The sequence below is a fragment of the Nansenia antarctica genome (genome assembly GCF_963989245.1).
Source record: "Nansenia antarctica genome assembly, chromosome: 18".
In the NCBI taxonomy this organism is placed as follows: Eukaryota; Metazoa; Chordata; class Actinopteri; order Argentiniformes; family Microstomatidae; genus Nansenia; species Nansenia antarctica.
Window position 1 is genome coordinate 15,848,063 of NC_137691.1, and position 25,644 is coordinate 15,873,706.

At 44.4% G+C, this 25,644-nt stretch overlaps 2 protein-coding genes across 2 annotated transcripts; both read right to left on the reverse strand.

Moving 5' to 3' along the window:
• Nucleotides 1-6,033: 6,033 nt before the first annotated feature.
• On the reverse strand, nucleotides 6,034-9,985 carry LOC308173291 (glycerol-3-phosphate dehydrogenase [NAD(+)], cytoplasmic-like). The gene is made up of 8 exons (XM_080548296.1): nucleotides 9,872-9,985; nucleotides 8,882-9,059; nucleotides 8,411-8,551; nucleotides 7,938-8,076; nucleotides 7,434-7,546; nucleotides 6,846-7,082; nucleotides 6,601-6,707; nucleotides 6,034-6,422 (listed from the first exon to the last, which is right to left on the reverse strand). The coding sequence occupies exons 1-8, from the start codon at nucleotides 9,913-9,915 to the stop codon at nucleotides 6,326-6,328; spliced, it is 1,056 nt and encodes a 351-aa protein (XP_080404422.1). The 5' UTR covers nucleotides 9,916-9,985; the 3' UTR covers nucleotides 6,034-6,325.
• Nucleotides 9,986-10,609: 624 nt separating this feature from the next.
• On the reverse strand, nucleotides 10,610-25,358 carry smarcd1 (SWI/SNF related BAF chromatin remodeling complex subunit D1; the record flags this gene model as incomplete). The annotated part of the gene is made up of 13 exons (XM_080547877.1): nucleotides 10,610-12,139; nucleotides 12,646-12,747; nucleotides 14,107-14,229; nucleotides 16,451-16,586; nucleotides 16,703-16,800; nucleotides 17,116-17,277; nucleotides 17,790-17,891; nucleotides 20,183-20,299; nucleotides 20,476-20,598; nucleotides 20,913-21,035; nucleotides 21,310-21,352; nucleotides 21,783-21,958; nucleotides 25,155-25,358. 13 exons carry the CDS (start codon nucleotides 25,356-25,358, stop codon nucleotides 12,086-12,088), a joined length of 1,563 nt encoding a protein of 520 aa, XP_080404003.1. The 3' UTR covers nucleotides 10,610-12,085.
• Nucleotides 25,359-25,644: the final 286 nt, after the last annotated feature.

A 25,644-nucleotide genomic window follows, 5' to 3' on the forward strand; every position in this document is an offset into this window, starting at 1 on the left:
AGGATAGTCTAGTGACACATTTGAGCAAGGTTTTCTCATGACAGGATTATTGAATAATAATAAAATTATCATTTTACTATTAGAGTGAAGGTTACATAATAATTGATTTAAACAGCTCTACCTATATTAAGTATCTGTAAAAAATAAAATAAAAAAGCAGACATTTTGGGGATGAATTGAATATTATTTCCCATAGCCTACATGTCCCCACAGCGCCATCCTCTGACGGATGCGGCCACACAAGTGCACACGCACGCGCGCGCGCGCGCACACACACACACACACACACACACACACACACACACACACACACACACACACACACACACACACGCGCACACACACACACACACACACACACACACACACACACACACACTCCTTGATTTGACCTACGTTTCAATGATAATCCACCCATCTTGTCATAAATGATCATATTCATTATTAAGTCAATGAACCAGATATTATTTTCTTATTTCACTCTGAACTCATCTATGCATGATCCATAACATGTAATCATTAGATTGCTTTAATGACGTGTGAAACAAGTAACAATTACCCTACCATGGTCCTGAAAGCATGAAGCTTTTGGACTGCATTTATTTGCTCACGTGCTTGCTTGATTCTCATATTCTTATTGGATGGATTAAAGGTAGCAGACAGCAATATGGCTAAAAGTGTATTGGTGTACAAGTTACAATCTAATCTGTGCCTAGCCATTGCTTTCGAAAGTAAACAGTGACGGCTACCAGTTTACGCAGGACCTCATGCAAATAATGTATTATAAAGTAATTTGCATGTGCTCATGCAAACGTATTCATACAAAATGTCTGCATTCATCATTGTCATTGGTATGTATCATAATAACATGTATTACTGAAGAAGAGTAGTATTTGATCTATTCTATCAACATTATGGATTTGTGAGCACCGGAGCTGGCAGAGCGAGCTGAAGCTGGCAGACAGGTGCATTGATTTCCTGGCGAGAGCTCCCTGCCAAAATCAACAAGATGCTATAAAACATTCATGCGAGACACTTCATGTTGTTGTCCTACTGTGTGTGTTCTTATGTTCGGGCATGTGTACAGACTCAGGTCCCAGCAAGATACCTCATCTGAATAAAACCTGGAGTTAAACGCTTTCTTAAAATATCTCGACTACAGCCAATTAACACATTGAAATCACTGTTTTTATGAAGATTTTTTCCCTGGTGATGCATTGACTGTAGTTGGCAAACTAACGTGGTGGAGCCAGTCCAATTCAACAGCAAGATAGATGTCTGCCATGATTAACTGCTGCCTGGCATCAAAACTGATATAAAAAACCTGTTAAAACCTGTTAATAGACGAGAAAAAAACGTTCCATCTTCAATCCGTCCAAACTCCCACAGAACCCACCCGAGTATTTAGGTAGTAGTGTCTGTACTCTGTAGTGTTGTGCAATCCGTGCTAAAGTACGTAGGCACATTAAAATCAAATGAATCTGGTTTGATACATAAAAGGATGATGTCTACTCTACATTTGGGTAGTGAGATGCCACCCTGGACATTGTATTCAATAATTCAGTGGGTTGATAGAGGGTGGTGGATAGCAACTCCATGATAGGGTCTTTGATGGCTTCCAGGGAATGGCTCACACAGACACCCCAGCCTGCTCCAACTTCTAACCACCCTGCAGACTTCAAAGCCCTCACAGCTGAATGAAATCTACACTTGTCAAAAACCAAATAGGGCTGCTACGCTTTAGCTCCCCTACACGCTATACACTTCCACATTAACATATTATTAACATACTGTGAATATGAACTGGTTGCACTGATGGTGTTGTTGACCCTGGGGATGCCTGGTGGAGGAAGACACAGGAGGATGGGCTCATTGTGATGCATGGAACGGAAAGAGGAATGGTATCAAACACATGATGATAACATTGGAGCTTAGGGTTAGGGCTGGAGTTAGGGTAAGGGTTGGAGCTAGGGTTAGATTTGGAGCTAGGGTTAGAGCTAGTCGTAGGGCTAGAGCTATGGTTAGGGCTGTATTTAAGGTAAGGGTTGGAGCTAGGGTTAGATTTGGAGCTAGGGTTAGGGTTGGAGTTAGGGTTAGGGCTGGTGTTAGAGTTAGGGCTGTATTTAGGGTTAGGGTTGAAGTTAGGGTTAGGACTGGAGCTAGGGTTAGAGCTAGTCGTAGGGCTAGAGCTATGGTTAGGGCTGGACTGGAGCTAGGGTAACCTTGTTGAGACCTTCCCTAGTTCGAAGGGGTGTGGAAACCTGTTTGAAATGAGTGAATGCTGAGCAGAATTTAGTTTTTCTTCAATTTTGTTCAATATTGAGTCAGCATAGGCAGCAACTCTCTACAAAATGCATTCATTGTGGATCTCTGCAAAAGTCATTGTGCATGGTAAATGGATTGACTAATCAAATATGTCCTAGAACTTATGTTGAAAGTAAACACAAACACGCACGCATGCATGCGCGCACACACACACACACACACACACACACAAACAAAACACACGCACACACACACACACACACACACAATCACGTCCAACAAACAGTCAAAGTAATCAGAAGGTGTGAAACAATCCCATTTCCCACAATCCCATTTCACCTCTTGGCCCTCCATTTTAGTCCTCCCACTCCGTTTTGTGCGTTCACGTGCAAGGGTAGTGGTGTCCAAATTCTGGTTTCATAAGGGGTAGGGGCAAAAACAGAGGTTTTTAAGGGCCAGACTCCGAAGACAACCACAACACTCTGTGATATGAAATCCCAGAATGCACTGTGAATCATCAGCACGATAGTGAAAAGAGGAATAAGCAGAAAGAGAAAACCACATATGTAATTATTTTCTTTGTTAATAAAGATTGAAAAAATGATGATAACCATTGTATTATCTTAGTTGAATGTAATTTCAATGTATTATAGACCTTTTCTCTATAATAAGCAGAACAAAAAAATAGCTATTATGCCTGTGTCTAGCAGCTAGTAGCTGTGTGTCTAATGTTAGCTATCTAACGTTATGTTTTAAGGCTGATTTGTGCATGACAGTCACGCATTTTGACATATTTCCATGTTGCATTTTCCCCCTTTGATGGCATATGACACCAGAAATTTTACTGAAGTTCAGCCGCAAAGTTGTTGCACTGTTGTCCTGTATCAGTGCAGACTGGCAGGGTAGGAGCACTGGTTACTAGCCTACAGAACACCGCTATTCTATTCTGTCATGATTGAAACATTGTTTACTTTTTTATTTGATGACTTGTTTGATCGATTGATAGCATGAAACTTAAGTTGTGAACGAATCGCGAGTGTCGACGCTTTGCTAGGACACTACTGATGACGTATCAGGGTCTTGAAGGGTTGTCCCATTTGGGGAAGCCAGGGGCACTCTGAAACGTGGGGTAGGGGTAAAAAAGGGAAATGGGATTGGGCCTCACAACCACAAGACTGGCCTGAGGCAGATTTTGAGTGTGGTGATGGCGCCACCAAGTGGTTATACATAGCGTTGCAGATGAGACAATCTGGACTACTGTTTCAGGCCTATTTACAATATGTAATAATGTAAATACTTTCAGAAGTTTTTTCAAAACACTCATAGTGTATATTACAGCATTCTGAGCAAATTATGGGTTTGGATTCACTTTCCCAGCTGGAATGATGACAAATAAGAATGAACATGAATTCTTCTATTAATCTGAGTCAGATGTGGCCATAATTATAGTAATACATTCTCACGAGGGAAATCCCTGTCACGCATTGCTGATAAGACAGCTGCTGCTATAATGGAGAGAGTTGCCTACCGTCCCCACAGTGATCTACAGTCCACTGATCCTTCTAAATATAGTCCCACCTTTGCTCGGTGACGGGTGTTATTAATAGACATCTCATAGGCTAGTTGACTCAATAACGATGCAAACCATTTCAACTAGGGAACCCTATTAGAAACAGCAAATTGTCAACCTGAACTGTTACCAAGTTCAGAAACCTTTCTTTTAGATAGATACTAAACGAGTTCTTCCTGAACATTGACCCGACACTCTGCTCTTGAAATGTGCCATCATGGTTTTGGCGTTATGTCACTCTACAGAATGGAGAGATGAAAAGAACCCCACATGAAAAGAAACTGAGTGTTAAAAGCATGTTTGAATAACTGGTCTGGTCTACCTCTGTAAACAGACGAAGATAGCAAACAACACAGGCAGCATCTGTATGTTATGTCTCTATATTGCCTCGACCTAAATCCCCCCTGTGCTCCAAAACATTAAACAATCACAAGTTAGTATATGGAATATTACATCTAGGGCCTAAATGTTCCCTGTTAAATATTAGGATTGAAAGTCCATTTTGTCATTAGCGAAATGTCCCCTGTCCACCATCACCAGAGAGAGCAGGGAGAGTGAACCAGGGAGAGAGCAGGGAGAGAGCAGGGAGAGAGAACCAGGGAGAGAGAACCAGGGAGAGAGAACCAGGGAGAGAGAACCAGGGAGAGAGAACCAGGGAGAGAGAACCAGGGAGAGAGAACCAGGGAGAGAGAACCAGGGAGAGAGAACCAGGGAGAGTGAGCCAGGGAGAGAGCAGGGTGAGAGAACCAGGGAGAGAGAACCAGGGAGAGAGAACCAGGGAGAGAGAACCAGGGAGAGAGCAGGGTGAGAGAACCAGGGAGAGAGAACCAGGGAGAGAGCAGGGAGAGAGCAGGGAGAGAGAACCAGGGAGAGAGAACCAGGGAGAGAGCAGGGAGAGAGCAGGGAGAGAGCAGGGAGAGAGAACCAGGGAGAGAGAACCAGGGAGAGAGCAGGGAGAGTGAACCAGGGAGAGAGCAGGGAGAGTGAACCAGGGAGAGAGCAGGGAGAGAGCAGGGAGAGAGCAGGGAGAGAGAACCAGGGAGAGAGCAGGGAGAGAGCAGGGAGAGAGCAGGGAGAGAGCAGGGAGAGAGCAGAGAGAGAGAGAACCAGGGAGAGAGCAGGGAGAGAGCAGGGAGAGAGCAGGGAGAGAGCAGAGAGAGAGAACCAGGGAGAGAGCAGGGAGAGAGCAGGGAGAGAGCAGGGAGAGAGCAGGGAGAGAGCAGGGAGAGAGCAGGGAGAGAGCAGAGAGAGAGCAGGGAGAGTGAACCAGAGAGAGAGCAGGGAGAGAGCAGGGAGAGAGCAGGGAGAGAGCAGGGAGAGAACCAGGGAGAGAGAACCAGGGAGAGAGAACCAGGGAGAGAGAACCAGGGAGAGAGAACCAGGGAGAGAGAACCAGGGAGAGAGAACCAGGGAGAGAGAACCAGGGAGAGAGAACCAGGGAGAGAGAACCAGGGAGAGAGAACCAGGGAGAGAGCAGGGAGAGAGAACCAGGGAGAGAGAACCAGGGAGAGAGAACCAGGGAGAGAGCAGGGAGAGAGAACCAGGGAGAGTGAACCAGGGAGAGAGCAGGGAGAGAGCAGGGAGGGAACCAGGGAGAGAGCAGGGTGGGTGAACCAGGGTCTCGGCAGAGAGAAAGGTTGCAGTAGATACTCTCTGAAATGTTAAAGGTGAACAGTTTAGAGTGGCTGGTCACATTTAGGTCAGATTACCCAGAGGGTGTGTTTAATGCTGCCTGCCTGTATGCGGGTGAGCTCCTCTGACCAGCACTCTGGTATGACTGCAGCACCACAATCATCATATTTGCAGGATTTTTTAAATAACATCAAATATCAAGCATGTACAGCGTTTCAAAAATAAATGCCGTCGGGATTAAATATTTAAGAAATGTATTCCGAAATAAATCTCATTTACAAGCCATCCTAGAAGGGGGCATGGTTGGAACAGTAATCTGGGATGAACACTGAATAACTGTGTGTATTCAAGTACTTAGTCTGATTTAAGTCCATAATTCTGTTTGGAAGACATATTTACCAGCAGATCAAAAGGCATGTTAAGGCACTCTAATTTGTTTGTGGAATAGCCAGTCAAAGCTTTGCTTCCACAGCTAAGACAACTTATCTGTTTTATGGCGTAGTGCATTATGTAAGAAATGGAATATTAACAATACCTGTAACAAACTGACACATTACTGAAACATCACCCTTCATGGTGGTAATAACGCACCTATGTTTAATGAAGAATCTGTTTAAACAGGTGTCTGTGGAGGTGTCAGTGGAGGAGCATCAAAGGTGTCTGGACAGAAAAAAGACGTTCTTCTTCTCTCCTTTTCATAAACATTCCGAAAGAAGTCGATTCGACGAGGTGCAATCATCACCTAACCTTTTCTTCTTCTCTGGTCACCGATAGACTGGTTCTGGTTCTGTTTCTGGTTCTGGTTCTTTTTCCAGTGTAAAAGTAAAACCCAAAGCATCGGTCAGTCCGTCAGTCCATTTACATGTGTTCAGGATGGTTCTGCAAGCAGCTGATGAACTCTTTGACCGGGTGGCCCTGGAAGCAGATCAGGAACACAGCAGTGAACAGGGGGAACCTGCGGAGGGACGAAGGGAAGCAGAGAACGGGATGTAAATAAAATGATAACAAAACATTTATCAATGTGTTAAGATATGGTAAGCTATAGTTGACCTCAACATCATCTAGATTCCGTTATAGAGTACTAGTCAAAAGTTTGGACACACAATCTTGATACGGGTGTTCATGTCACTCACTTGTCTACAAGGCCTTTTTTCTTCAGGATGTGATTCACTTCAGTTGCTGTCGCTGGACCCTGAAGCTTTTGTCCATTCAACATCTCAATCTCCAGCTCCTCAATCGTCTAAACAACAGGGAGAAACAAACACATTGATTTACTGAATAAAAGAAGGAAGAAAGAAAGAGAGAGAGAGAGTTAGAGAGAGTCTTGGAATTAAGAATGTCCCAATCCCAAACCTTTGTATTCTATTCCAGTTCTTACCTTTCCCGTTTTGGCGAAGGCCTCTGCGATCTTGCGGTTGCGTCCGCCGTAGCAGGTCGTGATGAGGTCGGCCACGCCGCAGCTCTCCAGGAACGTGGTCGGGGAGACGGGCCCGGCGGTGCAGAAGATCCTGGCAAAGGCGATCATCTCCATCAGGCCCAGCCGGATCACGGCAGCCTTGGTGTTGTCACCGAAGCCCAGGCCGTCACAGAACCCGGCTCCTACCGCCACGATGTTCTGAGGAGGGAGGAGAGACATACAGACTGATCTGGGTCTCCAAGGGAAACGCCAAGTTCTGGGGGGAACAATGAGAAAGACGTCCCTCCCACCCAAAAAGTTGGACTAAAAAGGCAAAAACTAAACAAAAAGGTCAAGTGAAGTGGTCTCTTTTCACCATTTCACTTGGTGAGTCAGAGTTCTATACGGAAGAGGAGCACCTCGAGACCAGGGGAGGTCGGAGTTGGATACCTGTTCCTTATTCCATTCCATTCCATTACAACAAGCCTGTCCTGATCCCCATTTCTACCTCCGTCAGCCTCCACTGAGACTTGCATGTGTGTGAATACAATGCTGTAGAACGACACCCACCTTGAGAGCGCCACAGATCTCCACAACATCCGACTCCTCCACGACCGTGACTCTGAAGTTAGTGGTCTGCATCATCTCCTTCAGCATGGGGCCGTGCACCTTGTCCTTGCACCCTGTGGGACGGAAGTAGAGAACAGTCAACAACACAAGATCAAAAGTCTTTGACACGTCTTTGATGAGAGGAAACGTGTGTCTATTTCAAGGCTTGAAATATGAGTCGCTCTGTCTGTATATGTTTCATGTGTATGTTTCAATTCAGTCAATTCAGAAAGTAATTTAGAACAGAAAATTCTAATTCTGAAACACTGTTTCAACAAGGTACATTTAGAAGTGATATTTGAATCTCAGCTCATTTAAAATTCCTGAATTGACTGAATTGATATGGAATTGACCTCAACCCTGAATGGATTCATTGGAAATGAATTTTCCAATGCAGTTCAATGAAGAATGAAGAGATACACGGGATAGCCTCCCTCTCTCTCCCCCACCCCTCTCCCTCCATACCAATAGTGGTTTCACAGAACTTCTCGTCCGCCACCTCGTTGGCGATGTTGGCTCCCATCAGCACGGTCATGGTGATGCCCAGCTTCTCACGGATGACGTCAGAGATCAGCTTCAGCCCGTCTGGGCCCTCATCCACACCCTGGAACACACACCACAACCCTGTACAGCACACAGTAGAAGACTACAACTCCCAGCGTCCCAGAGGATCCTTGGCTTGGGAGAACCCTACCCTAAACCCTAACCTTAATGATTTCCCTAACCCTTAAAACATCAATCATAACCCTCAACTTCAATGGGGTGACGTCCGAGTCAAATAATCGTCCCAGTCAGAATAATCAATAATCAGCCTTTTTGCCTGATTTAACAAGTGAAGACATGCGTTGGCTCCTGGAAGCTAATCCCTATGCTTAGCAATTTTGCAAATGTCTTCCACGGGGGGGGGGGGGGGGGAACCTGCTATCGGTTACACCCACCTTGATGAGGGACATGCCCACGGCGTCCTTCTTGATGGTGTCTTTGATCGTGTCACACACTCTGTTGATGAACTGGTGGGGGATGACGAAGATCAGGATGTCCGCTCCTTTCGCAGCGTCCACCAACTCTGGGACAGCCAACTGAGGAAGAGAAGAGCCTTTTGAGAGCCAGCTTCTTCTGATGAAGTCTACAGACTGAAATGCATCGGTTTGGTTTCACCAATAAAATAATGATTTTGTTCAAGTTCCATTGTCCTTCAAGAGTTGCAGAATTTCCTCTTCATCTCTGGGAGCCACAGGTTCTACACATGAGGTTAATAGTAATTATCATCAACATTCGTTAACTATCAACATTTCTGCTTCGAATCTATGGCACGCAAAGTGACGACATCAAACCCTCAATACAGCCAAGCTAAATCACCATAACATTCATGCAACGTTTTTTTCGATCCTGAAATCGACCAGGCTTACGATATTGGTGGGCAGCTTGTGTCCTGGCAGGTACTTGACATTTTCATGGTCTTGGTTGATAATCTCAGTGAGCTTGCGTCCGTCCACCATTTCCTCAAACACCCACATATTCACTATCGTCTCAAATGAAGAGATCTTCGCTGCATTGGCACCCACTATCTTGGCAATGGCAGAGCCCCTGTAACATGTAACATGCAACAATGTAACAATGTAACAATGCAAATGTAGTCAACTCTCACTTCTGGCCCATGAGGATGTCCTCTTGGCTCAATGGTAGATGCTTGGGTCTTCCATTTGGCAGCTTAATTTTTTAAGTGTAAAACTTCAATGTCATACAAGTACTAGAGCAGGCTCCAAGGCCAGGAGAGGCTATACCAAGTGAGATCCCCATGGGCACTTAGGATGTAAGCACTGTCTGCAGGGAGAAACAGGTACACACGACCGCTTTTGATCACTATAATAACACACATTGATTACAAACATAATAAAACAGCTTTATGATACTTTGAGGACAGTATCATATTGATGCAACGTTGTTTGTAACACACACACACACACACACACACACACACACACACACACACACACACACACACGCGCGCGCTGCAGGGAGCATAATAATTCAACAATTAAATCAATCGAAATCGTTTTTTTTAATAAACTTCAATGAACTCATGAATCCCCTTATTGCATTATTAGTCTCCACAAATCAATAATAAGTTATTATTGAGAGAATAAACATCCACTATCCTTTGACACTTTTAAGTGTGACAAGACGATTGAGAATCGAGTAAATCAACTCAATAGACTGCATGTATACATGTCAAATGTGGAGTCGGATTTAATAACGAGTAAAATGATAGTCCGTGAATAGTTGAACGGCATTTCAAACGAGATCACAGACATCAAAATTGCGCTCAAGGCATTTAACCTCCTTTATGCCAAGACTTGGTGCGCTTCTGGTTCTTCTGATTTCAAGAAGTGTCTTACCAGTTGCCAGAGCCAATGATGCAGATCTTCTTCGGTGCTGCCATGATGTGTGAGACTGTGAGTTCCCAGGCTGTGTTACTGTCCCTCCAGTTCCCCGAGTGAAGACATGAGACATCAGAGCCACAAAGTATTTATACTTCAGTCACACAGCAGAGAGGACATCAGCAGACACGCCCCCGCAGATGGATTGGTTATCGTCGCTCTGGGTCAAACTGATACGTTATCGAGAGCGAAATTGTTATATTTTTCCGAATTTTCCAATATAGACGACATATTGAAGAAAAACGTTTTAACGTCAGTAGTCATAGTGTAATATTAAACACTTGCATGTGCGGTTGTAATAAGATCAACGACTTTTCAATGTGTGCACCACCATATATCTAAAGTTGAAAAGCATATAAACAAAACAGAGCGTAGTCATTTTATATATCCTTTATTATAGCATAGGGTTAAAACATACAGAAATAACAGGTTTGGTCCAAGAAAGAAAAAAAATACAAACACATTTTAAGTCTGAAGATCCAACATACTGGATCAGTCCTCGAGTTCTCCTTCACCCAATCATCTAAACCTGGTTTGGAATGGGACCCACCTTACACATCATATTTTGGGGGAACCCACCAAGTAAACACAACCAATGTTTCTAGTCAGGGTAGCGTTGCTGTGACCTGAAAGGAACACTTCAGCAGCAGCAGTAGCAGCCCCCCCTTTCCCCTCCCCCCATGTAGTTTGGCAACACTGCTGTACCCCCATGTCATATCTAAATAGCATTGTCAACACAGGATTTAACAAAATCCAACAAAAATGGTCACCCGTCTTCTACCAAACTATGAAAAAAGCTGAAACTCTTAAATATGCCACATCTAATTGTGACCACAGAACTAAGCCTAAGCTTTTCTCAACTGTGTATGGCTTCAGCACAATATGGAAATAGAAAAAATAAAAAATAAACTCACACAGGATCAAGAAAGCACAACATAGAAATAGAATGAGCAGAAGGGGTAGAACAGACATGGCCCCTCGAGACCAGCATGACTAGTACACCCACTGGGACTGCCAGAACACCCACCATGGAATGTTGATAAGCGCAGGCGTCTTTTCTATTCATTCTAATTCTATGTAACACAACTCTCAAGTGTAGGTTGTAGAGAACGTTCTGGAGCGAACCATTGGGCTCACTGAAAGGGGGAACGATTCTGGTACATATTGGGCAAAACTATCTGAGCATAGACAATGAGTTAAAATGGTGCTCTGCCTTTATAAACAGACACATTTTCCTTCACATCAATCTTCAGTTTCATCTGCTCAGTATTTACAAATCTATATAGTCTAGAGGTAACTAATACTACTTCCTTAATATTCTTTGACTTCTACTAACAAGACATGTCTTAATATAATTCATATTTTTCATAACATAAAAAGGTAATCAACAAAAAAACATCTCCACAAAAATAGTTCAAATTCAATGGCCCCTTGGAAAAAATACCAACCGTAAAACAAATAAAACAGCATTGTCACAACAACATACAGTCTGCCATGGCCACGCGTTGGAAGTGATGCAGGGACAATTTGAGAGCACACCAGATGGTTTAACTAACCAACTAATGTATAAGAGTCTTGTATGAGGGGGATGTAGGGGACCAACAGTCCGCGTGGCAATGTGTGACCACAGAATATTCACCATCAATACCAAACAAATATACTGAATACAAGATCCAGAGGCCAAAATCATGTGAAGTATCAACTATTTGGGACCATCGACGGTTGGGATTCAGAATGTTCCAGAAACCCGATATACTTTGTAACCCTTGGCAACCCTTGGCAGAATGTAAGGAATCACCTAGAATCCATGTCTGCTGTAGTATCAGCCCTTGGCATGGCCTAGGGGGTCACCAAAGCACAGAATTATATATCTCATATGAAGGGAATGCTTACAGTTAAAGCAAAGACAACCGAGAGCAAAATAAAGTTAAAATAAACAAACCCAGAGCTTTTTGTGGGGGCAGAAAACAAACCAGAGGAAGTAGCATCAATCAATTCATAATACGTATGGTGTCGCTCAGTGAAGATCAAAGATATCCTACAGAACAATAAAGCCATCTAAGTATCTATGTTTATCAAAAAATTCAGGGAAGGTCTTTCTGGAGGTCCCACACTTGTCTTTCCCCCGACGGTAACGGCGGCCACCTCTCTGTTCGCCTGGTCTGACGATGTCTAAGTGTTCCTGATGCCCAGAGCCTGCTCCAGCTCCTGTCTCCTCTGCTGGACCTGGAACACACAATCAATCAAACGCCACCAAAGATGATTAATTCATCTGAAACTATCTGAGAAAACAATCTGATTAATCCCAGAGATAAGATACACATCTTAGCATTTGAGGAGTGACTCCAAGCAAGGGGGGGATCAGACAAAACTTTCCAAGATTTGAGTTGTGCTTGATTTAGTACCCCTACTACAATGGAGACATTACGGAATAATCCTAAAGTACAAAAATGCTAAAACAAATCTCAATTGATATTTTACCAGGGGAGGCTGGTGGAGGCAGAAATCAGAGGACGGGCTCACGGTAATGCATGGAACAGAACGGAACGAGGAACGCTTTTAGACAAGTGTGTTCCGACGCCAAACCGCCGTTCCGTTCATAACAATGAGCCTCTCCTCTGATGTCTACCTCCCCCCTTTATTTTGACATATGTATTTGACACAGGTGTGCTGAGGAGGCCCCGCATGGAGAACAGAGTGAGACACCCCCAGTGGACGGTTAGTTACTGCACCTTGGAGTAGAAGTAGCGGCACACCGCCTCCTGGGCCCAGGGCTGGAAGTAGAACTCCGCCTTCCGCTCCTCCTCGGGGTTGGCCACCACATCAGTCATCGTCTGTCAACCACAACACAGCATCTAGTTAGTCTAGTCAGCATCTAGTTAGTCTAGTCAGCATATAGTTAGTCTAGTCAGCATCTAGTTAGTGTAGTCAGCATCTAGTTAGTCTAGTCAGCATCTAGTTAGTCTAGTCAGCATCTAGTTAATCTAGTCAGCATCTAGTTAATCTAGTCAGCATCTAGTTAGTCTAGTCAGCATCTAGTTAATCTAGTCAGCATCTAGTTAGTCTAGTCAGCATCTAGTTAATCTAGTCAGCATCTAGTTAGTCTAGTCAGCATCTAGTTAATCTAGTCAGCATCTAGTTAATCTAGTCAGCATCTAGTTAGTCTAGTCGGCATCTAGTTAGTCTAGTCAGCATCTAGTTAATCTAGTCAGCATCTAGTTAGTCTAGTCAGCATCTAGTTAATCTCGTCAGCATCTAGTTAATCTCGTCAGCATCTAGTTAATCTCATCAGCATCTAGTTAATCTAGTCAGCATCTAGTTAGTCTAGTCAGCATCTAGTTAATCTCGTCAGCATCTAGTTAGTGTAGTCAGCATCTAGTTAGTCTAGTCAGCATCTAGTTAGTCTAGTCAGCATCTAGTTAGTCTAGTCAGCATCTAGTTAGTATCTAGTTGGTCTAGTCAGTGTCTAGTTAGTCTCTGAACACTTTTCCCTCAACCTTCTCCAGGAAGATGCAAGCTAATCAAATCAAGGCCAGAGAAACGTCACTATCTGCCCACTATGTCTTATAGTCGTTCCCCGTGTTACACAGTGGTGGTATTTTGACAACGACAAACGTATCACACTTCAAGATTAGAACGCCAAGGTTGGTCGGTGTGTGTTCAAAAGAAGAAAAATATAAATAAAACAGTAATGAACTTTAGACTCAATCGGCGGCTACACGGTTCACTCCGTTCAGTCAGAGTCCAGGGAGTCTGGCGGTGGCCCTGTTCCAACAATCAGCTGAACAAACACCGCCAGCAGAGAGTCAACAGACCCTGACGCTACTGTCTTACCACCACCACAACAGGGAGGAGACCACGGGCACATTTAGGCTGCGTTCATAAATTCGCTCTGAGCGCTGGAGCGCACACTGAGTTCAACGTCATAACGGGACCAAGTAATTTGATTGGACAAGAGGCATTCCGTGAGTGCTGATCATATTTCCAGAGCGTATTTACGAATGCAGCCTCAGTAGGAGGAAAGGAGGTAAGAAAGGTGGCACTTCCTGTTGTTTGTCCAATAGGAACACAGGTTTTGGTTCCAGAATGTTTTGCTACGTTGTTCCCTACTGACCAGATGACCAATGTCATTTTGTGTTTCGGGAGGAGGGGGGGATTCTGGGGATTGTAGTTTTCTCCTCTGTGCTGCTCACCTTGAGGTCTCTGCACTGCGACTGCAGCCAGTCGTTGATGAAGCCCTGGGGGTCTCTGGCGAAGCTCAGCATGAACTCCCTCTGGGTCTTCAGCTGGTTGATGGTCTCGATGGTCTCGTGGATCTGAAAATAGAATAATGTACACAAATACATACGCCATTCAGCCGGAGTCTCCGCGAGAGTCTTACGGTACAGCGCTTGCATACACATGCTTTTGTTATATATATTACACGTTTTGACTATTGTATCAGTCTCCTTTCTGGTCTTCCGAAGAAAGCTATTGGCCAGCTGCAATTAGTCCAAAATGCAGCAGCGAGAGTTTTAACCAAAACAAGCAGACGAGCTCATATACTACACTGGCTTCCTGTTAAGTTCAGAATAGATTTCAAGATCCTTCTGCTTGTTTATCAAGCTCTCACTGACATATTTGAAAGACTTTTTGCTAGCATATCAGCCCAATAGACCTCAGGTCTTCTGACGCTGGTTTTGTACAAAAGAAGAGATTTGGTGAGGCTGCATTCTCATTTTATGCACCCAAATTGTGGGATGCAACCGTAGCAAATATGTTCAAGTCAAGACTAAAAACCCATCTTTTTAATATTGCCTTAAAAACCTCATAGGAGCCAACGGACCCCCATGGGGATCCGAAGTGATATAAAGAGTTTACCTCGATCAATTCTCTTCATCGATATCACATTTTTTTCACAACTTTGCATGCTATACGATGCCACCAATTTTTTACAGAGACGGTAAACACGGCATAAGTCACATCCAGTTTTCTCCAACTGAAGAATGTGTCATGTCCGGTTTCAACGCCGAATTTCCATACCATTGGTCGGCCAACCCCCAAAAAATCCCCCCCCCCCAAAAAAAAATCTGATACATGAGAAAGGTCAAAGGTCAAAGATGGTGCCAACATATCTCCAAATGGTCTAAACATATAGGTGTCCGCCTAAACATACCTGTACTAAAACAGGTACAAAGTTGCATTTGCTCACATTACTAGCATCGACTTTGGCACAAGTACTAATAAGACCATGGAGTACTGATTCCTAGATGATTTGGGCTTCGTTATCAGGTTTCCAAGGTGATATTCACTGTAAAAGCTGTTGTTGTTTTTTTTTTTATATTCACTGTGGGCATGTCATTTCGAGCAGAAAACCAGAAAAATGAGGTGGATAAGATAGTACTAAATAATTAAATTAAGATGATAAAAACCCATCCTTTTAATATTGCCTATAAATTACAAGGTTAGGGTTAAATGATTAAAAAGATTAAAGCACTTTGAGCTGCAACGTTTGCAGGAAAAGCCATATACAAATAAAGTTATTATTATTATTATTATTATATGAATTATACGAATTATACATGGTCCCATGGGAATCAAACCCAGCGTTGCTAGCGCTGTGCTCCGTCAGCTGAGCACCACAGCACCCACGAGGAAACATTAAAAGAAGATTGATGCTGAGATGGGATCCTCATGCTTCTCATTTACACTGTGGCACAAAAAAAAAGAATATTGAAAATGCAAGTGAAAAGTAAACCTGATATAGAGCAGGTTTTCTGGACCTAGCCTAATGGTAGACCAAAAAGCATCTTCAATGGCGGTTTCCCATTAAATGTGTGATTTAGTTCAGCATGCATACGTGGTTTTGCATTCTTCAACAACACCAGATCCTTTCATCCCTCCCAGTGTGCACCCCGTCACCAGGAGGAAAGAAAGACAACGGCGCCGCAAAAACGGACTCTTTGATTCCCTGGAAGAAGGAAGTAGGGCGCAGGTCGCACCGTTCACTCACTGACCTCAAAACAAAAACAACAAACAGAGACCCCCCCCCCCCCCAGCCATAATATTCCCTCACATTGTTGACCCAGCGGAGAACAAAGAGTGTACAGAACGCACCCGGCCAGAGATCTGGCTCCATGCCATATCAACGTGACTTCACTGCCAAGGTAACTGAAGCAACTAGCAGGTCAACATGACCCTGTGAGTGATCTATCGACCATTTCTACTTCCACCAGCCTACGTCGATGAGCAGGGGGAACAGAATATACCCAATCGCTGTGCTAACTACTATCAGTTAGGAGTTGTTGACACAGCTGATCGGTATTGTATTAGAATAGGCTCCAAATCTCAAAAGGTATGAGCTGAACCGCAAAAGTCTTCCCCCTGATTCCTCACTTCCTATCTCCGTGCCTCCTTCTCAAAGTCTCGTTGGGAGGAGAAGGTCCGAGGGTTTCCTCCTCTAGGGGCCTTCTACTCTTCCCAATGTAGTTTTTGAGAAAGAAGCGAGGAGGGAGGAGGAGAGGAATCAGGGAAAGACTTTTGAGATTCAACCCATACCTTGTTATCCAGGCCGGCTATTTCCTGCTGGCTGGCGGTGGACAGCAGGAAAGAGTTCATCTGAGTCTTGAGGGTGTCGTCCACCTCCACGTCGATGTCGTAGCAGGCCGTCTTCTTCTGGTCGTTGGGGTCCACGCTGAAAGGAAACCGCGTGAGCGTCAAACGGTTTATTTATCTACTTATGCATGCACTGTATTTTTCCACTACATTTTTCCAAAGTATTGTGGCACGGATGTTACGGAGTTCTCCTACCTGATGACGTGGTTGATGATGATGGGCTCGGGAGGCATCAGGAGAGCGTGCAAACGCTGAGGGATCTCTGAGAACTTCATGCGCTGGGTCTCAAATATCTGAACGCACACAACAGTTCATTCAATCAGGTCAGAAAACATAAATGGCATGCCCCACTGCAGAAGAGCACTGAGAGCCCCGGTAACACAAAGATTTTTACAAATCAAGTATTTCATTTATAGCTCCCTGGCACTAGCTACTTCCTTGTCTTAGATTTCTTTACTATATTCTTTATGTTTGTCACCTGGTCAGGTGTGTCCCCTTCGTTTTCCCCTTTGAAAGGCTGTATCTTCGGACCAGCAGAGAATACGAGTGAATACACACTCTAAGCATAGAGTTATAACACTAGAGTAAGACAGACTCCTCCTCCTCACCTGCTGAAGGTACTTGTCACAGTTGATGAACTCTCTCTCGTGAGGGTCCTGCAGCTTGTGGGTCTTGACATACTGCCACAGAGCCTGGATGATGACAGGCCTGGTCTGGGTGTGGATGCCCAGCATACGAGCCAGGCGGGGGTCCAGCTTGAACTGGGGGGGCTGGGGTGGAGGGAGGGGAAGAAAGAAAGAAAGAAAGAAAGAAAAAGAGCAAGAGAGAGAGAGAGAGTGAAAGAAGTGAAATACACTTTTAGAAAATGTCTCAAAACGTTAACTTTAGTGACACCTAGAGGAGGTCTCTGGGAGAGAGAGAAAGACCTATTGTATAGCTGCAGCTCATTCAACCACCACAGCATCTTGGGGGATTGTACTGGGGTACATCATCTTACAGTGTGTAGAGGATATGAGAACTGATGAAGACCTGAAAATCAGGTCAAAATAGGATCTCAAACACAGCTGGGAGCATGCAGTGAAAAGGGTCAGATGGGGTATATATATATATATATATATATATATATATATATATATATATATATATATATATATATATATATATATATATATATATATATATATATATACATATACGACAACACTCGCAGGTGGTAAGATGAATCCATCGTGACATGTTACGGACGGGTGACCAGACGACCAAACGCCTCCAGGCCTTTTACCTGGTAGTCGAGCATGAGCAGGACGGTGCAGCGGACCCCGACGTCCCCTGGTCTCTTCACCTGGAACCCATCGGTCTCCTGGGTGGTGGCAGTCCTGTGCCACTGGAGAAGAAGAGGAGGAGGAGGAGGAGGTTGTCAATAGACTAGGGCTGTTACGATTAGTCGACGTCACCGACTACGTCAATACGTCGGTTAGCGTAATATGCGTCGGTTAGTCGTACATTTTTTAAAAATACATTTTTTTTTTTTTTTTTTTAAATAAGCAAAAAAAATAAGCAAAAATGAAATGGCCTATCACAGCAGTACGTCTGCAATGAACGAGCACCTCAAGCGAAAGCATCCTGGAGCTCTTTGTGAAGACAGCCACAAGATGGCACCACCGTAAGTCACCATTGTATTTCTGTTCACTTTTCCGGCCGTGTATGAGTGAAAAATGGATAGCTACTAGCTAATGTTACACAAGCAATGTAGCTCACCACAGTTTGTATGTCTTGTCTTCTGGTGTTAGTAACGTTAGCTATGTAGCTGGCTAGCTACGGTAGCCTATTGTCATTGTGGTGCTCGCACCTACTGTATGTTATCTAGCTCGTAGCTCGCATGCTACGTTAGCATCAATTTAGCTAATCATAACATAGCAGCGAGAGTAACGTTAGCTAGCTATGTAGCTACTAGCTAGCTATGTGTTGTGGTGATGGACAGACTTCTTAATGGCCATGTTGGCATTCAAGTTGGCTAAACATAGCAGTGAGGTGGAAATTAAGGGGCCTACACATGTTTTTTATTTTCATTTTTTTTCCGAACAGTAAAAAAAAAAATCGTTAGACTAATCGACTAATCGAACAAATAATCGCTAGATTATTCGTTAGAAAAATAGTCGTTTGGGACAGCCCTACAATAGACAGGACAGGTTCTAGATCTCTCCGCACTTCAGCTAACTCCTATGGCCATCACTGTCATGCCATACCATACAGAACACAGATGGTATTACAAATATGATAGTCCTAGGAGTTGGCTAAGCCTTAGCGCAGGCACAGAGATCTAGCACCAGGCTAGAATATCTTTAGAAGACGGGCCAGGTTAGCGGTGGGTATGTATTTGTAGGAAAATGTATTTTTGGACACACAGATGTGTATTCAGGGGTGCAGGTCCAGAAAGGTGACATTTGTTTTTGCCTGGAAACAAAGAAAATGGGGGGGGAGATAGTGCTAGCACTAACAGTGCTACATGGATAGCCTAGAAATAGCAGTGGTAGAGGGATAGCTCTAGCATTAACAGTGGTCTAACAATGATGCTCGTGTAAGTAGCGATGGCCCTGACCTTAACAGCCGCATAATTAATGTAGGGCTCCTGCAGGTTTAAACAAGTTACATTTAAGATATTTTAAAGACCACTTTTAATATAATTTAAGACCTATTGAGCAAGTATTGGTATTAGACTCCCATTCGTTGATTCTTTTCATTAGCAATGCTGGGTGATCTGTTCTGTTGCATATAGAACAATGATAATGTAAGTTAGCCTACTCTAACAATTTCTTGATTCATTTCCATTGCTTCTCAACACAATACTAGATATAATAGCATAAATAACAGAATAAACTCACACACTTACTTACACTCAAAAGTGTAATGGTTCAAGTTTATTTGCATAGCCTACATACTGAGATATGACACACTCACAGGTGGGCCACACACACACAAACACTATATTTACTACAACACACCGTTGCTGCCACTGCAGGTTTGAAGAAATTTTAACTTCACATGCCTGCAGTCGAAAACATTTGCCTCCTACTTCCTCTAGGGGTGGGACAAAATATTGATACGGCGATTATCGTATCGAGGCCTCTTGCGAGACGATTATCGTTTCACGTGGCAAAATATTGTTTTTTTATGGCACTCGAGCGTGCAAGTTTTAATGTTTAAGTCTCACTCTGCGTCTGATCCCGATGTTATGGAAGCAGCGTAGCAGCAGGGTAGAAGCTAGGTAAAGGAGGACGCGAGTCAGTCTAGGGCTGCGTTCGTAAATTCGAAATTCTGAAAGCGCCGGAGGGCACACTGGGCTCAACGTCATAAAGGGACCAAGTAATTTGATTGGACAAGAGGCATTCCATGACTGCGAATTTACGAACGCAGCCTGGGGCTAAACCACTCCCAGAGTGGTTTTGACTGTTGAGATCCTGTTGAGAAGTTATCACAACATAGAAATAACTTCCTAATCCAATACATTTTTAAGACCTATCTTAAGACCTTTTTAAAGACGTTTTATTTCAACCGCAGCAGAGTTTAGCAGACAGGAAGATGTTAGCTCGGGCATCATGTGACTTGGATGAGATGTACGCGATTCACATGGGTGACCTAAGTTTGCACCCCTGTGTATTAAAAGCAGCATCGTACCTCGACCAGGTGGTTGTCAGGGCCGTACAGGTCCTTGTCCAACTCGATCACCAGGGACTTGAAGAAAGAGGAGAACTTCCTCTTCTGCTTAGTGGCTTCATACTTGGACACGGCCGTCTGCAAAACAAACAAACAACACGTGAACGATGTTGTGCACTCGGAAATGTCACTGATTTAGAAAATACACATTAAATGCAGGTACCAGCGTAAAAAACACAAAACACAAAAGGGTACAGGTGTACACACACAGACACGCATGCGCCAGCAAAGGGGGGGGAGCCGCTGAATCTTACATCTTCAAGCAGGCGCCCTTCTACGCGCAGCTCCCATGATGCAACAGTGCCCTCGCCGTCCTCTGCATCTGGCTTGGCGGGGTTGAAGGTGTTCGATATGAAAATACGAAGCTTTCTCTTTTGCTAAAACAAATAAACAAAAGCATCGCAATTAGTCCGCGTCATGTCAGATGTGTTCACTTCAAAAGACTACAGCTAGTTTTCTCATCCCAGATTAACCCATGCCCTGAGTGATATGAAGACCATATTCAATGGAGAATCACTATTGAAAGTGCTCTTTAGTCCAGGAATCGGCTTAATCTGGGTCCAGTTAAAACACCCTACCCTGTAGTAAAGTAACGTGATACTTCTCATGGCCTCTCCTCTGTCCTCCACTCGCTATATAGGAGAACATCTGACATCGAGGAGAAACATGGACCGTCTGTCTGTCTGCTCACCTTGATGGGCCTCTTGAGGGCTTCCTGGATGTCCAGTCGCTTACGCATGATGGTCTGGTCCAGCTTCCTCTCAAACGCCAGGAGATCCATGTAGGCCTGAGACTCCGGGACCAGCTCTCTGATCTGGCAGACGGACAAAGACAACATCAACACGACTCTTTAATTCCCTGACAACGAGATAGGATTCTTTGTGTTTTTTTAATCAAAAAAGCTGACGCGCTCGTGGTTGGGAGAGACAGGCCATACATTTGCCGCTGCTGTACAGTCTATTTCATCTGAAGGTAACTCAGAAAGAATAGAAAAGAAAATCCAGGCTACATCACTGGTCCCATTTTCTCCAACGTAATTGAGGTCGAACCGACGCTTTATTCCGAGGGACCCTCTCCTCAACACTCACCCTCTGAGGTAGGATTTTATCAGCCATCTTCTTCTTCTTAGTGCTGTAAAACAGAGTGACCAGGTGACTTGTCATACTTTGTAAAGAGAGGAAAGGCTGCACAGTCTACTGTTCCACAGAATACCAAACAAGACTACTGAGTGGATACACACACACACACACACACACATATATACACACACGACATCAGTAAAACTACACATTACGCCTTCACATCATAACAGTATCTCTTGAAAAATAGACCTGAGTCTCAGTGAGGCTAACCTGGATAAATAACGGCGGTTATTAGTATAGTTTCGTGGACAGCACCCGTTAATTAACAGCCGTAAACGGAGCAGCTTTAGCCTACATGGCTGATTTCCAGCTGTAGTCCCCCCCGGTAGGCAAGTTGTTAATATGCAACCTTACATAACAACGTCTAAATCACTGGCAAAACAGGTAATCGTTAGCCGTAAACCACCGGGCCGTCTTACTGTTGGTTGCGGCCCTGCTGCTGGACCTGCTGCATCTGCTGGGGGGCCGGTCTCTTCCTGGAGGGGTCCATGACGGGCATCCCGGGGCGGGACACGGGGCTGGAGCCGTAGCCTGGGGGGCCCATAGAAGGACCCTGGGGAGTCATACGGTTGGAGGGGGGCATACCTCCTGGTCTCTGTGATGGGGGAGGGGGAGGGGAGAAACAGACAGGCATCATGGTTACTTTAGTCATGGTTGAGATCAGATATTTCCAAACGCATCTCAGGTATTTCCTGTTCTTCTCTTCTTCTTCTTCTCTTATTTTGTGTAACGCTTCTCCGTTTTACATGTGTTTGTTTTTCGCATTTATCTAACGCCTGTGTAGCTAGCGAGTAGCGACACCGTTGTAAAACATGCCCCGTTTGAGGCACAATACAACACATGGGACACGGGGACGGGCGGAGGATTCAGTGAAAGCAGTGGGGCTGAAGGAGCGGGGGGATGCATCCATTTCTTACAACCATTCCATCGCAGCACGAGAGAATTGACAATCCAAGGTCAGAGACAAAGGGATGGAGTAGGCCTATGCTACAGTACACGTCTGACATTTGTAAATTAATAGTGACGGGGTTAAAATCCCTTGAAATGCAGCAAACACTCACTTGGAAAAAAAGGTCCTGTGTAGGACATCACACGTTTCACACCAGGTCAGCAGATGGAAAGACATATTTGTGATAATTCACGGTAGCATTGTGCCAGGGAGCAACAAGTGAAGGAACATCTGTCTGTTCTCTGCTGCCTAGATACTGGGACTAGACTAAGCAACCACCTCAACAATAGCACAATTAGGGCCACACAGGTACTGACAGATTAGGTTAACCATAACAACCGTGTCGTGCTGACCCAGGCACCCGATATTCAATTTACAATAATTATGTTAATCACTATTATATGCAATTTGCATCAAAACACTTTTTATAATCAGAAGAATATTCAAAAGAATATTCAACTTGTAAACCAAACTGTGAATTACCTTTACACCCTAAGCAAATAGTGGCCAAATGTACAATATATAGATCAGAATTACCTAAAAATCAACATTTGTAGATGGACTCAATACACACTCAATACAGGATTACCTCAATACACATTTGGAGGCTAGGAGGATTACCTAAACAAACAAGCAAGCAAGCAAGCAAACAGAAACCCACTCACCAAGCCATGTGCTAAGAAATCAAACAGGCGACTTCGCGTTTCTGACTGCATGAGTGCTTACTGAGCGGCAGGCAAAACGATAAATCAATATGCCCCCTTTCAAACCAGCAGAGCAGGGAGGCTGGAGCTAGAGTGAGAGCGAGAGCGAGAGAGGGGGAGGCAGGCAGGCAGGCAACCAGACACACCCCTCTCCCTCTCCGCAGCCTCATTGGGAGGGAGGGAAGGCTTGGGGGCTGGGATCTGTGCTCATCAACACAGCTGCACTCTGCCCTCTCCTGTTCTCTGGTGTACCGCTGCAGTCAACACTCTGAAGGCGAGCTGCACCTGCAGCCCACTGTACACCGAGGACAGCCAGGCTGCCGCCTCTCTCTCTCGGCCCGGGAGAAGCTCACAGCCACAGCTGGTGCGCCCTTCTGTCTGTCCGCTCACTGAGTCCCTGCAGTAGACGTGTTCCCCAATTCATCAGCACAGTTACGATGATTTTGGTGAGTTGGGCAGAATGCATTAAGTGTAGACCTAGAGCCTTTTGCAGTGGCTTGCAAAAAAAATTTGGAACTCTGTTAATAAAACAAAGATCAAGCTGAAAACTGAGCAAGCTCTGCTTGCACACAACAGATGATGCTGATGGCCTCAAGAACAGCAGCAACACATCATTTATCAGAAGTTTGGATACATTGATTAGGTATAATAATACAGTCAGTTCATAGACTTTTGTATTTAGTCCCAGAAGGAATTGAACCCACAACCTAACATGGAAAGTGTCAACAGTACCCTATATGCTGGTTAATAAGAACCTCATTTATTAACATGATTTCAACTGTTATTTGTTATAAATATATAATGTATGCAAAAAATACATCTTAAATTGCTGTGTGACAACAAAGGTCTTTGCTGTGTATTTTGCCAGTATCAAATGAGTCTGCCCACACAGCTTTTGTATCAAAAAAACATTCTGTACTTTTAGACTGAAGTTACAGAAATATTGACCTGGGGACAGGGAACAATTGAACATCTATTAAACTCACTGAATAGTTTTTTTGCAATCCATTCAACACATCTCGGTGCAACCTTGGCTCCACCGAAACAATTAGGGAGTTCTAAGGATTGCAGAATGTGTGGCCAACATGAGGTGTTGCGAATAGCTTTTGTGTGTCCACAGTCAAGGCCACAGGAGAACAGAACATTACATTTCCCAGGATCTCAGTGTGTGAAAGGGGTTTACTAGCAGAGAAAAAAAGCCTTGGCTGATGGTGTTTATGCTTTACAACTGATATGGGGGGGACACACACTAAATATTGGCTGGGAAAAGATACTCCAAAGAATTGTTGCATGAATTGGTTCATTTAACTGTTAACACCAGGGTTTAATAGAAAAGTTATATTTGGCTGATTCTATAGAGTTTAAGAAGAAAAGAAAAAAGTTCACTGCAAATAATTAAAACGGGATCATTCTAGTTGCTGGGATGGAATATGAATGCATCTCCATGGGAGGGCCAGAGTGTCAAAGTGAGGTTTATAGTTATGGAAATTGTCAATCAACCTGGCTGACTAGGGACTTAGAATAGACAGAATCGGGATAGAATGTTGAGTTTAGTGTATTTTTTTTGTTTTGTTTCAGGGATTACTCTGACCCCCTAGCCGTGTTATCACTCAGGTCGGGAATAATCCCTGGAACGAAAATAGTCCGTTACACGTTCCATGGCACGAAAACACAACATCATTAATTATGAAAACATCGTAGTAGAAGAAAAAAAAAACATCAATAATTAACGAGCTCAAAAAACTTTTAACGTGTATCGTAGTAGCCTCCTCCTCTTTAAATCCTATTTAGGGACTTCCATTCAATTCCAACTAAATTAGACTGAGCCTATCTATCGTTTCTGGCAGCTAACGTTAGCGTGTTAGCTTTCGTCATGACGAACACTACAAAGGTACAAGTCAACGGGGAACTGTGGTAACTATGGTAACTATGGTAACACTGGGACTGGGGAGAGAGGCGATAGTCACGAGACAACATTTTCGCGGGCCTGGAACTGTACCTAGGAGCTCGAGCCCCCCCATCACCTGTTAGCCCCGGTTAGCCCCGGTTAGCTCCGGTTAGCTCCGGTTAGCTCCGGCTAGCTCCCCCGTCACAAAGCAAACGGCTTTGTTCTGTAAGCTAGCTGAGTTGAGCCTCACCGGGTATCCCGGCCCGGGCCCGGGCATCGGGGAGCGGTAGAGGTGGTTCTGTGCGCCCGGGGAGGGTCCCATCCTCCCAGACCCCGGGGTTCCGGGGCCCATGCCGGGTCCTCCTCCTCCTCCTCCGGGGGGCGCCGGGGCTCCGGGTCCCATCCCTCCACCGGTGGGAGCTGATTGGAAGCTGCCTCCTCTGCTAGCCGCCATGTTCCTCTGAGTGTCGCCGCCGGATGGAGGAGAGAAGAAGTATCGCGCGACTCCTCGCGAGAGGAAAGGAGGCGGGAAGCGAAGGGAGACGTGACGGAGGGGCTCGTTATACAACAGCGACCCCTGGTGTTTTAATTTAGAATATAATAGAATATAATAGAATAGAATAGAATAGAATAGAATAGAATAGAATAGAATAGAACAGAATAGAACAGAATAGAACAGAATAGAACAGAATAGAACAGAATAGAATAGAGTAGAATAGAATAGACTAGACTAGACTAGA